Genomic DNA, 12,757 nt, shown 5'->3' on the forward strand with positions numbered 1-12,757 from the left:
GGTGTGAATTGCGAATGAGCTTGAGCTTCTTTCTGTCAAATTTGAACCCTCGAAGTTGTATCTTTTCTTCTTACATGACTTCTGAGCATCCTCTCCTTTTTGAATGGCTAAATTCGTTCTTTCCTACACAACACTGCCGAAGAGCCGTTGAATCCGATGAAGCCTGGTGCCAACATGTTCGGAATCGCCGTGCACCGTTTGTTGGGCCGGCTCGAAAGATCCTTACTTCGATCGGGCGTACACGAGGCCCGCTCGATGCCAACAGTTACAAAGATGTGGGTCCCATCCATATGACCCCACCCTCACGGCTGAGGTTAAAAAGTGGACTTCGCGTCATTGCCTTTTGGATTGGTTTTTGTTCGCGCTTTAATGTTGGACGTATTGACTGATGTTTCTGCTATAGGCTCGGCGAAACATACGACGACGCCGTGCAACTGTACGTGTTACATGGGGAAAGAAAAGTACAAAGAGGAAAAATCCCCTAAAATTTTAAAAGAATTTCGCTTCATCTCCTCGTAAGAATTCCTAAAGCAAAGGTGACCAATTCAACATGCAGCCAAAAAATGGAGGTCAAATAGATGGGCTAAACAAACAATCTGACGTCATGCAAGCATTAGCTTTGTCCAAAAGAGATGTAACAAAGGTGCCGTCGTCAAAAATGACAATCGGTACGGTAACTCCATTCAATATTTGCTTGGAGAACAAAAGACGTGAACACAAGTTTCTCATAAGACTGGTAACATTGCCTTAATTAGTAGAAAGGATGTCAAATTATTCCAAAAATCTCTCTCTAAACCTTAAAACGGCACGAAAGAGGGCCGGAAGAAGAAAATCCTGTGACGAGATCCGAGTCAGTCCAGAAATGCTCACATAACAGAGGCCATGTGGCAGATCAAGTCAATGACACGAGAGCTGCAAAGAGAAAAAGGAAAGATGTATCAGCATGTAAGCATCATCTGTGAACAGACACAGAGAGAGAGAGAGAGAGGGAAGAGCATGTAAGGCAAATACAAAACAATGCAATTGCAAATTAGCCAAAAACTTTGCTAGTAAAGCATATGATTGTTTTGCAGAAAATGAATGACTCGGAAAACATTTTCTTAAAAATAATCGTTTGTAATATGACATATTTTAGTTCATCCATTTTTTTTGTAAAATATATACACTATAATTTTTATCATCCATTTTTTTTGTAAAATATATACACTATAATTTTTAAAAGATGTTTTCCGAATCATTCATTTTCGCGAAACAAACAGAGCCTAAACTGCAGTCTGATTTACCACAACCAACGAAAATAACCTCCTTTTTCCAGTAAAAGGTAGCATAGATGATTTCAGCACTTGTAAAGAGTACTTCCAATAGAACAATTCCAAACTTTCTGAATAGAAAGATGGTGGAACGAGGGCACACGCGCACACGCTCCATGTTCAATCGGTGTATGACTCAACTTTAGGAAGAGAAAGTGGGCACAATTTGTTTTCATGTAACTACAAAACTACAATACAAAAGGACAGGAAGGATTTTTACCTGTAACCCCATTCATTGTCATACCAAGAGACAAGCTTCACAAAGTTAGGGCTCAGAGCAATTCCAGCCTTGGCATCGAAGATACTTGACCTGGACAAAATGCATACATTTAGAAACCAAGCTATGCACGACAGCATAGAAAGATTAGGCATCGATCAGACTCCACTACAATGGAGAAGTCATTAGGAATTCGAAAATGAGTTGAACTAAAGAGGACAAATAAAGAACACGACATGAATGACACAGTGTAAGTCCCCTCACCTGTTGTCACCGACAAAGTCGGTTGATACAACATCATCCTCAGTGTAACCAAGAATTCCCTTCATGTTGCCCTCAGATTCCTCCCTAGAGAGAGACAGATACAGTTAATAAGACGAGAATTAGATTGAATGCAAGTCTTTATGTAGACAGAGAAAGAGAGATGGCCAAAAAAAATCACGGAACATTGTGGATCTCACTTGATTGCAGCCTTGATCTCATCATAACTAGCGGCCTTCTCGAGTCTCACAGTAAGGTCAACCACTGAGACATCAACAGTAGGCACACGGAAAGCCATTCCAGTCAACTTCCCATTTAGCGGTGGAAGAACTTTCCCCACAGCCTGCAAACCAAAAAATGGATGTAAACAGGTAAACTTACAAAGACATACATGGACCACCATAAAACAGGATTGCACACTTAAGCAGAGCAATCAAGAGATGGGCACGAGTATTCATTGTATACAACATTGATTAGTACCTTAGCAGCTCCTGTGCTACTTGGGATAATGTTAAAAGAAGCAGCTCTGCCACCTCTCCAGTCCTTCATCGATGGTCCATCAACAGTCTTCTGTGTGGCTGCATCACATGAGATGTATATCAATTAACGTTACACATAGCTCAACCAAAATTGATGGCTCAGCAACTTATGAATGCAATCAAATAGCACTCACCAGTCATGGAATGGACAGTGGTCATAAGACCCTCAACGATACCAAATCTGTCATTGATGACCTAACAGGCAAAAGTCAAAGATGATAAAGAGTGTCAAAAGAAATCCAACTCAAATATTTCGTACAATCCCCTTGACCAAATTAGACACCAAAAAATACCTTGGCTAATGGAGCAAGGCAGTTGGTAGTGCAGCTAGCATTGGAGACAATGTCAAGGTCAGGTGTGTATTCATTCCGATTGACACCCACAACAAACATGGGAGCATCCTTACTAGGGGCAGATATGATAACCTTCTTGGCACCACCCTAAAGTCATATCACACAGCGACTTGAGAATGTGCAGAGTTTATCATGACAATAGGTAAAGAAGTTGTGTCCACTTCAAAAACACTGTTTAAAATCTATTCTCAACAAATTTACGAATTAGAACTCAGAAAAGGGTGAGAACATGTCATTTTCCCAATAAACTAGTGTGTTGACAAGTTCAGCCAAAGATTACTCAGGTTAAAAAAAGAGAATGGCTTAGAGTAAAATTAAAGATTCTAAAATTTCCTTATAAGTTATTTTGCAAATTCAACTTGAATAAATACGGGGAAGAGAGAGAGAGAGTAATGGCCAATATTCTTAAAAAGTACAGGCTACTAAAAGCAACATATTTAGGATGAATTTAAGCAAAAAATCAGTTACAATTTGAAGAAGATCATCTGAGAAGCACCTTACCAATAGGCCAGATGTTTTATATCAAAAGAGGAGCAGACGACAAACCTTCAAGTGGGCAGCAGCTTTGTCCTTATCGGTGAAAACTCCAGTGGATTCAACCACGAATTCAGCCCCAGCCTCACCCCATGGGATCTCCTCAGGGTTTCTGATGAAATGATATCAACTATTAGCCATCCCGCTTGTTTAAGAATCCGATGGGAAATACAGATCACAACAAAAAGCTGAAAACAAAACGAAGGGTGCGAGTTTACCTAATACCGAAGACAGTGACTGGCTTCTCGCCAAAGAGAAGGGTGTTAGAGTCCTGGACCTTGAGATCGTGGTGCTTCCATTGACCATGAACACTGTCGTACTTGAACATATAGGTCTGGACAAATTCATACAACACCACCGGTAAGCATATGCTTTGGAATTCCAAAGCATAGTCATATGCTACAAGCAAGTTACACACATGCAGCACAAAAGATAGGTTACTTCTTCTAAAGTTCCACAACTAAGAGTAATTTACTCAACGACCGGTGATATTCATGAAAATCTTCCTCGCTTATGAAATGGTAAGTTCAAAAAACTCTGTACTGCTTCCTCAACCACAGAAATTACTCTGCACAGGATCTTAGCTCATTCTGTAAGATATTTTCCAAACTTAAGCTGACAGCACAAAATCTATCGCTTGCTCACTTCCGAGGGCTAAGCAACCAGATATAGATCTCACTAAACCGGAAGAAAGGAACACAACTCTTTAGAGGTCACTCCAGGCTCGGATCGACATAATAGACATGTAACACAAGCGGTACAAGAAATCCTGACAACCACTTTCAAGAGAGATCGTTGTGAATGTAGCATCCGATGCAGCACACGAACACACATGCACGCATGCAATGCACGATAGGAGCAAAAGTACCATGTAGTCAGTGGTGATGAACGGATCATTGACGGCGACGAGCTCGACGTCGTCCCTCTGGAGCGCGACTCTGGCCACCAAGCGGCCGATCCTGCCGAAACCTTAGCACCGAAAAAAAAGACAGACCACGATCAACAACGCGCGAGATCGAATCAAAACAGAGAAGAACCAAAACAGAAAAGAAGAGGAGGAAAACAATCGACAGTAAAGCAACGCACCGTTGATCCCGATCTTAACCTTTCCCATTGCGGATCGAAGCGCGCGGATGGAGACGGAAATCGAAGAGGAGATGCGAACGCGAGAAGAAGAAGATGATGCGAATGCTGCGAGAGAGTGGAGCGAGAGCGGAGGCGCAGTTTATAGAAGGAGAGACGAGAGGAGAGGAAGGGCGGATTTGTCGAGGCGAAATGATAGTGGGGCCCGTCAAATCACGAACTCCCAGATAGAGAGAGGGTGTTGCCTGGTCAGACGATCTGCGTGAGGGGATGACGTGGCGGCACGAGGTCACCGTGTTAGAAACCGGTTTAAGAAAAGGTGCCAAAACTCACGTGCACGACGCAAAAAGCAAAGAGAAACGCTTTTGGGGCTCCTCAAAAAATTAAAAGTAATTATATATGCCCCCTAACAATTCGAAAAATAATCGGATAAAAATCCAAATTTACATATTTTTTTCCCATGGACAATAATCCTATTTTATCTCTCACCTTTTTCAAATTTTTAAAATCAATTTCTTTTTGTACTACAACCACCTTCTTAAGAAAATCGAATCTTTGGATATTTCTATTTTACCATGCATACAATTTTCTCGAACAGTTCTACTAAATATTTATTTTCCCATGCAGATTATTGAAAAACTTCGTGATAAAATGATTTTTATAGCCCAGCAAATATAAAATTTTTTGCACTCGTGTGACGCGTGCATGTATTTGCAAATTCTAAGGGAGTGTTGGCTTCTTCGTTTTGTTGTCGTGACTCTTTTGTACTCATTCGTGATTCCACAATAACCTTTAGCTTATTTGTCATCTCCATCTGTATATCTTTTACTGAGTTTGAAATTACACTTGCGTTTAAATCATGCTGTAACATTAATTATTGAACAAACAAACAATACAACCATGTGTGTGTAAATGAAAAAATTAGACAACTTAAAATATATCTCGTTACCGTATAAATCATTCCTAATTTGGAGTATTACTTATTTGATTAGATGCATAAGTTGCACTAATTAATTACATTCTTTGTGGGAAAATTAAGTACAGGTAAAACCTAAAGCTATTAAAATACATGTTTCGTTGATTTAAAACCAAAGGAAAATCTAAAACAGTATATATTACACAAAAGTTCTTCCATAGCTTAGGTGTTATTTTAGCTATACTTTTCAAGAATCTTACGGAGATTGTGTAGAAGCTTCTAAGGGAAAAATCAAAATATATAGCTTCAAAAAAGTTGCGGAGGAAAATAATTTGGTCGTGCAAATATCTGTACGTGCGTGCATAAACGACTTCATTTTGGCGATATATAATTGCTGATATCGATTTGCTAAAGCATAATGGCACAATAAATATCTAGAGAAAGCACACGATTTTGAAATCTATGTAGATTCTCATTTCAATTGGCACATAAAGTTCTTAGATTACATAGGTGAACACTCCATGTACTTTTCACTTTGTCATATGCAGAGTTGATCTTTTGAGAGCGAAACTCACCGTTTTTTTTTTAATCTAGATTTTTAAATCGACCCGACACCTTGTTCTCGTCGAGAAAACAATTCAATACTAATAAGAAACAAATGAAGAGCGAAACATTTCGAAAAACCAACTAATAGTTATATTCGGGTCAATCGGTCGTGTATAAACATTTGTTATTCCTCCTTTTGATCTCGACAAAGTTAGTTATCAAAAGGGATGATTTATAATCTTTGATTGGATCGTATATAAGGCGTATCTAAGTTGGATTAAGCATGTCATGAACAATTTAATTATATAAATATATTTATAAGGAGTGAGATTAGATTAGGTAACTTGATTCGGTGTGATTCTCTCGATGATGGAACTAGGAATGGGCTCCAATGTCAAGGAGGCTAGACAAGAAGCAGGATGAAATTTTGGATTATGCCCATGCCAAAATTCTCCAAGGTCGGAACATGGGTACCAAAAGGATAACAAATCACATTCCCATCGAGATTCTCAATGCCTTTTAACTTTGTCCTTTTTCCCAATTTGATATATGTGACCCACAATCCCAATCGATCCCTTATGCCAAATTATATCTGTCCTTTTGCTTTCAAAGGATTAAAAACTCTGAATTATGCATACCGCGATATCAATGCCTCGATCTTTTTATGTGTTATCAAAATCCAAATTTGTATCAGCATAACTAAAACACACTTCGTCACCACACACAAAAAAAAAAAATCCTAAATTTTGCTTACCGTGGTACGAGTACTCCAAACTGTTTTTTTATTTTTATTTTTCATGTCGCCGACAGCCCAAACTTGTATCGGTATAAAAAAATAAAAAAGTTTGTGCAAATGGGTGATACGATGGGCAAAATTTAGGCTAAAATAACTGTTTTCTTTTTCCTTTTTTTTGAAACATAAACCATACTCATCATCAACTCTATTTAGTCATTTACCTTCTCACGCACTTATTCCCTTTCCTTTATGATGATGATTCCTATTTTTTCCTTAAGCACACAAAGTCTTGTTTTCCCTCTCATTTTTATGCACAAAAGAATTTAATAGTTCCATAATTATCGAGTGGTGAACATTGCCAACGTAGAAAAGCAAGGTACTTTTGCTCCCAGAAACTATCTTTTCGATGACCTTGTCAGCAAAACGAGATATCTCTTTGTTATCTTCTACGGATCACTACCCACGCTCCAATGGGAACAGAACAGTACAATGGCCTAAGATGGCATCTCCCCTCCCCAATATGAAGACAAACACAAATGCCATGCCCATGAGTGGAAATTACACATAGATTAGGTGTTGGATCCACAAATGTGAGACCCTGCACACAAAGCTAACAAGAAAAGGGAAATAAAGTCACAAAAACTCATGAGCATCTTCTGCGGGAAAGACAATAATGCCAACTCCGAAAGAAGGATGACATAGCTAAAGAAGTCATGCTTTGCATTGTCATCTCTGCATTCTTTAACACAAGCAAATGCTAGGCATTTGGAAGATCACCCGAACCCCATTGTTCTTCATCGCCTTTCCGCATTGTTTTCTTGAATGCTAATGCTGAGAGTGAGAGGCCTGATCAGAGTGATGCAGACAATGAGTACATAATTGCCATCCAGGATTGCTCCTGCAGATTTTGAACCAAAAACGGTAATAACTGAAGTGGTTAATATGCCCAATAATATGAGATAAATGAAAGATACCAACAGCGGCAGCAGCAGAGTTCCTCGTACATATTTTCTGCTAACACCAGCATAGACAGCGACAATCGCACAAAACTTAAGGATGGAAGGTTTCGATGTAGAGTACTTTTAATTTGTCTGAACTTTTCTCCCCCGAAGGAGGCAGGGCCAAAACAATCAGAAAAACATGAAACGTTCGAAGCACACTGAATAATATTGCTGAGGTTAACAGATTTTCTCACCGCAATCGCGACAAAGTCGAGATCAACTATACATTATCTAACATTCTGGAGAACATACAATGACCAAGTAGATAGTAGATACATCTATACGCAATCTCTTGCATTACTTGGTTCCTACAAAATCGGTGTATTGCCATTGCACAAAATTTGCGGAAGCAGCGTGGAGATCTGCAAGTAAGGAAATTTACAAACTACTATTCCCCCAGAATTCTGGCTCCCTCATACATCACATCAGAGTGCAGATCTTCGATAGTGCTAATGCACCTGTAGCCATTAACTTCTCTTAAACCTATCCAACCACTGCGCGTAAGGAAATCTCGGAAATCCTCTTCAGTGTATAGTGTTTTCTCTTCTATCCGATCAGATCCATCGTACATGCAAACTTTTATGGTGATCCCTGCCAAAGTCACAACTTCTTCATCATATTGTGCAAATCACCATCAAGTACTCAAATAATTGGCTTTTAATCAAACGCCAGTGATCTGAGGTGTTGAAGTTATAAAAAACCTTCATCAAGGTGGAGAGTGTAATTTCCTACAGGCATATCTCTATCGAGGCACCGAATAACCTGGTTCTCATCCTCCAGCCAAAATGCCCGCTTAGTTCTTAATCTAAACGCTGACTTGATTGCCTCTTTGATTGCATCTCCACTTCCATCTATACCAACCCTTCTGACATAGTCACCCAACTTGACTGTAATAACTCTCCCTCCATATGATGACTGGTCCCCTCCTGCCATTACTGACAGTAAAAGTGCTAAATGATCAAACACAGGAGACAAATTAACACATACAACTATGGGTTACATTTAAGTTAGGCCATTTTCCTTTAACATTGCCAAGACACGAAATACAACACAAGTGACAAGCTCTACTGTCATTAGCATATAATAAATACCAAAACAACTATAGAACAAGTACATATGGTGTTTCTCCAATTTTAAAACATGAAAAAGGTCATCAGAACAGGAAGATTTCATGCAGTACCAGTGAACAGGTACTTCCAGCTCAGGTTTCAGGAAAAAGAGCCATGGTGAAAAACATCTTCCTTTGAGAAACGATCCTGGCTGTTATCTGCAGGCTACACCTACATCCTATCCAACAAAGTACTTCAAACATCGAGTATCTTAATTTGCACTTTGATGCCTAATGCAAGCTGTCGCAATCTTAAACTCAGATTCGAATTACCAAGAGATGTGCCAAAGAGAACATCTTTAATCATGACAACATGATAAATCTTTTTCAGTCATATTCTTCCCAATGTTAGTAGGAAACTGGTACATATTGGTATTAACTCTATCAAACCAGCGGAACAAAAGCAAATTAGGACACTTGAGTTGCTGCCCCATATGACTACCATAACTTGTGACATTCAGACTTGTAGACCACACCACTAGTCAATTATTAACCAAATGATGTGCATGAACTCTCACAAATGATAGTGTCAACAAAGCACTGACGTCATAGTATAAACACAATGTAGAAAGCTGCAATTGCAGCTACGTGTTCAATCAAAGTGTTTTTCACCGACGAACACCATATTACTGGAAATTAGACCAACTACAATACTCAATAACCACACTTTCAAGGAAACCAATGGCACATAGTACATGAGAACTTCCTGTAAGAATTTTAGATGCCTACCATTTCCCGGCGCATCTCTCCAGTTCCAAGGAGGAACTCCACTGGCTTCCACAGCATCAGCAGTAGTTATAGCAAGAGGATCACCATCTTGATCTAAGTGCCTGTCCATGTTGACTGTTGCCTGTCCACTAGCTGTAAGCAATAAAGTCATCGAAGAAATTCAGATAAAGTGCAAGAAGGAATGTACTGCCAGCTTTGCAAATATGGCGTACCACATAAACAACGTAGACCCATGATCATCCAGGTTGTTCATAGCATCATAAAAAGTTTCACCTTCATGGCTAAGTGATAGCGAAATGTAAGGAACAAGAGCAGGAGAGATACTTTTCCTGACCCAATTTGGTAACAGGCCAGAGAATCAATTGTGTCTGATAAGACAATTACCGAGAGGACACAAATCTTGCAGACACTGTTTAAACCTGCTTCAAATTGAGAAACACAGGCTTCCATGGACATTCTATGCATTCCTTTAACCTGTAGGATAGTCTGTTCTGTAAATGGCCTACTCAATGGAAGTCCGGTCGAGCCCACTAGTGTTCGATGGACTCCCTTCATGCGTTCTCGACCTCATATTCCACTCTCAACAAGTTTCCACAACTGTTGACTAATTTATCTCTGTCTCTATCGATGATGCACATCACTGGGCACTTCAAATCTAGATTCTGCATGCCTATGAAGAAAAAACAAAAGAATAGCAATGCAACACTGCTTCACATTCTCAAGATTTGGCAGGAAGTACCTTCCGTGGGTCCGAATTGGATGCCGGAATCATCGAAACCTGAAACATTAACTGAAACAGTCACAATTTCTCATCCTTGAGATCACATTTGACTATCACAAACAAGAATAGAAGCCCAAAAGATGATATCAGAGGTTCTTGCAATTCAAACGCTTCTCGCTAATAAACCGAAAAGCTAATGTTGACAAAATAGGCTATGAAACACATAATGCGGAGCATCAACGCTCTTTGGCCTTTTGGCAAACAGTTAAACTGCTATTTTCATGTACCCCTCCTCACACAGCCAAATACAAATACAATGCTATTCTAATTCCGAACAAAGAAATTAACGGAGCATGACAAAGAAAAGCACTTGGCATTTCGATATTCACACCTTTGTCGGAGAACTGAATGAAAGGGTCGACTTTAGGGGGTCGACCAGACCCCCCAAAGACTCCTCCGCCACCGCCACCGCCACCGCCACAGCAACCACTGCCGCCCCCGCCCCCGTTCCTATTCCTATCTCTGAGAAGCTCCTCGAGCTCCTTGTAATACGTCATCTTCGCCGACCCGGCACCACCCTTGTCGCTCTGATGGTGCTGCTCCTGCTCCTGGTTGTGCCTCGCCTTCTTGAACTCCTTGAGCAGGTTGCGCCACTTGTCGGTGCACATGGTGGGGGAGCGGTCGAAGCCCTTCTCCCTCATCTTGGCGGAGATCTGCTCCCACAGGTGCTTGTTCGACTTGGACGTGTTGAACATCCCGTCCACCTCTCGGCGGAACCCGATCAGGCTCCTCGTCTCCTCGGCGACCCACGTCTCGGCCCGCTTCTTGGTAGCCCGGAGCTCCGGCCCGGGCTCTGGCTCATGGTCCTCGCCGCCGCTGCTGTCGGCCAGGATCATCTGCTGTTGGTGGTGGGGGTGGGGGTGGTGGGAGAGAGGGTCGATGGCGACGACCTCGAGCATCATTTCTCGGTCGGACAAATCAGTGGGACCGGGACTCGGACGTGGCTTGTCGGATAGATACATGGCTCCAAAAAAAAAAAAAAAGAAGAAGGTGATGGGTGATCAGTCGGGTACTTGGCGGAGAAGAAACGGGTCTGATCTTTGATTCTTGTTTCCAGTTTTTTGACTGAAGGAGAAGGAGAAGAAGGAGAAGAAAGGAGAGAAAAAAGTTGACTGCGTCTCTCTCTCTTCCCGGAGTAGTTTCTCTTCCTCTTTTCTTTTTTTCTTCCCTTTTAATTCTGTTTTCATTTCCGTTTCCACGTTTTTGTTTTTCCTCCCCTTTTTCACTCAAATCTCTATATTTATGAATTGTCCAATTTTCCTTTTGTCATTTCCAAATAAAGTCCCTTCATTAGCTCAATCCAACAAAGTCCGGCTGACGCAACATTATCGAGACCCGGATAAAACTTTTCCGACGTGTGAATATCCGCGTCGGAAAAACTTTATTCGCATTAGTTAAATTTTATTTATAATACACTTCGATATTATTTGTATCAATTAAAATTATTTATATATTATCATTATAGACATCTCTAAATTTAATTCGCATCATATTTTAACATGACGGCCATGTCAGCTGAATTTTAATGGGATTTCATTGCTGAATGGGACTTAATTAGAAACAATTTCTTTAGACATTCACGAACGTGATCAAGAGGAGGTAAAAGAATTAGGAAGGGAAAATAGTAATTCCCATTTTCGGGAGATAAGGTGGCATTGTTCCCGTCGTAATCTTAACGAGGCGAGGAGGGAAAGTGGATAAATGGCGTGCCATGGGCTTCCACGTGGCAGTGGACCCTACCTTTGAAGAAATCCCTTTCTTCGACACCCAGTTCTCCAGAAATTCAGATCACAAGAGCATCGGAAAGTTTCGTCGTCTTCCCGTGAAAATTCAGATGTTATCGGAACGTACAAATCACCGGAGATGCCAGCCGGTTTCTCTACGCGCCGTCCTCCGCCGTAGCCATTCTCCAAAGACCCTCCACGATGCTCCTCGGCGCCGGCACACTCACTGCACACGTCACCGATCCACCGAAACGCCATCTTGCCTTCTCCAGCTACCCCCGCAAAAGCTTCGAGTCCTGCAGTACCCTCACCGACAAAAGGCGCTCCGCTCTCCGGGCGTGTTTCTCCCGGAACCAGCGCCACTTCGCGTCCAACATTTTCTTAAGCCTTACCGAATGGCTTCTCCAAAATCATCGCCGGAGAGGGATTCTTACGTCTCTCGTTCGGCCCAAGTGTCCCGAACGATGGGACGGACTACCTTGTTGGGATTTGTGAATACTTCGGGAATCATTATTTCTCATACTGGACACGTCCACTTGAGCGTAGAAAAATCGAAGTATGAGCCGACGACATGTGATCCCTGTGCACGTAATGTTCCGGGTCCCGCTGCCCTGACAATGAATGGGGATTCTGCTTCCCGGTGAGCGGACAGCGGTCCCGCTCGCCAATAAGCGAATGGAGGTTTGAAGGCAGCGCCCCCGAAATAATATAGGATTTTTAGGTTTATGTTTTAAGTTGACCCAAAAGGAATTCGGATAGCCTTGAACTTTATATTGTACTTATATGAGAGATCATTGTTATGTGTGGTTGTGGTTATAAACCTAAATATCATAATAAAATCCCTTTGTATGACGTAACCCTATTTACGAGATGAACTTAGATAAACTCGTGTATCATTATTTTTTATTTTTTATGTGAT

The 12,757-nt window shown here is 41.1% G+C and overlaps 2 protein-coding genes across 4 annotated transcripts; both read right to left on the bottom strand.

Moving 5' to 3' along the window:
• Positions 1–579: 579 nt before the first annotated feature.
• Positions 580–4,465, bottom strand: LOC115741247 (glyceraldehyde-3-phosphate dehydrogenase, cytosolic). The gene is made up of 11 exons (XM_030675055.2): positions 4,301–4,465; positions 4,083–4,183; positions 3,433–3,548; positions 3,227–3,326; positions 2,621–2,767; positions 2,462–2,522; positions 2,269–2,366; positions 1,989–2,131; positions 1,792–1,875; positions 1,531–1,620; positions 580–912 (listed from the first exon to the last, which is right to left on the bottom strand). Exons 1-11 carry the CDS (start codon positions 4,326–4,328, stop codon positions 867–869), a joined length of 1,014 nt encoding a protein of 337 aa, XP_030530915.2. The 5' UTR covers positions 4,329–4,465; the 3' UTR covers positions 580–866.
• A 3,171-nt stretch (positions 4,466–7,636) lies between these two features.
• LOC115741342 (trihelix transcription factor GT-4-like) lies at positions 7,637–11,161 on the bottom strand. 3 transcript variants are annotated; one of them, XM_030675222.2, is made up of 5 exons: positions 10,446–11,161; positions 10,073–10,111; positions 9,334–9,465; positions 8,198–8,431; positions 7,637–8,087 (listed from the first exon to the last, which is right to left on the bottom strand). In XM_030675222.2, the coding sequence occupies exons 1-5, from the start codon at positions 11,074–11,076 to the stop codon at positions 7,885–7,887; spliced, it is 1,239 nt and encodes a 412-aa protein (XP_030531082.1). In that variant the 5' UTR covers positions 11,077–11,161; the 3' UTR covers positions 7,637–7,884. The 3 variants fall into 3 exon arrangements, with proteins under 3 accessions (XP_030531082.1, XP_030531081.1, XP_048139316.1); XM_030675221.2 differs by having other exon boundaries at positions 10,073–10,123; XM_048283359.1 differs by having other exon boundaries at positions 7,939–8,087; positions 8,259–8,431; positions 10,073–10,123.
• Positions 11,162–12,757: the final 1,596 nt, after the last annotated feature.

The sequence above is a fragment of the Rhodamnia argentea genome, chromosome 8 (assembly GCF_020921035.1).
Source record: "Rhodamnia argentea isolate NSW1041297 chromosome 8, ASM2092103v1, whole genome shotgun sequence".
In the NCBI taxonomy this organism is placed as follows: Eukaryota; Viridiplantae; Streptophyta; class Magnoliopsida; order Myrtales; family Myrtaceae; genus Rhodamnia; species Rhodamnia argentea.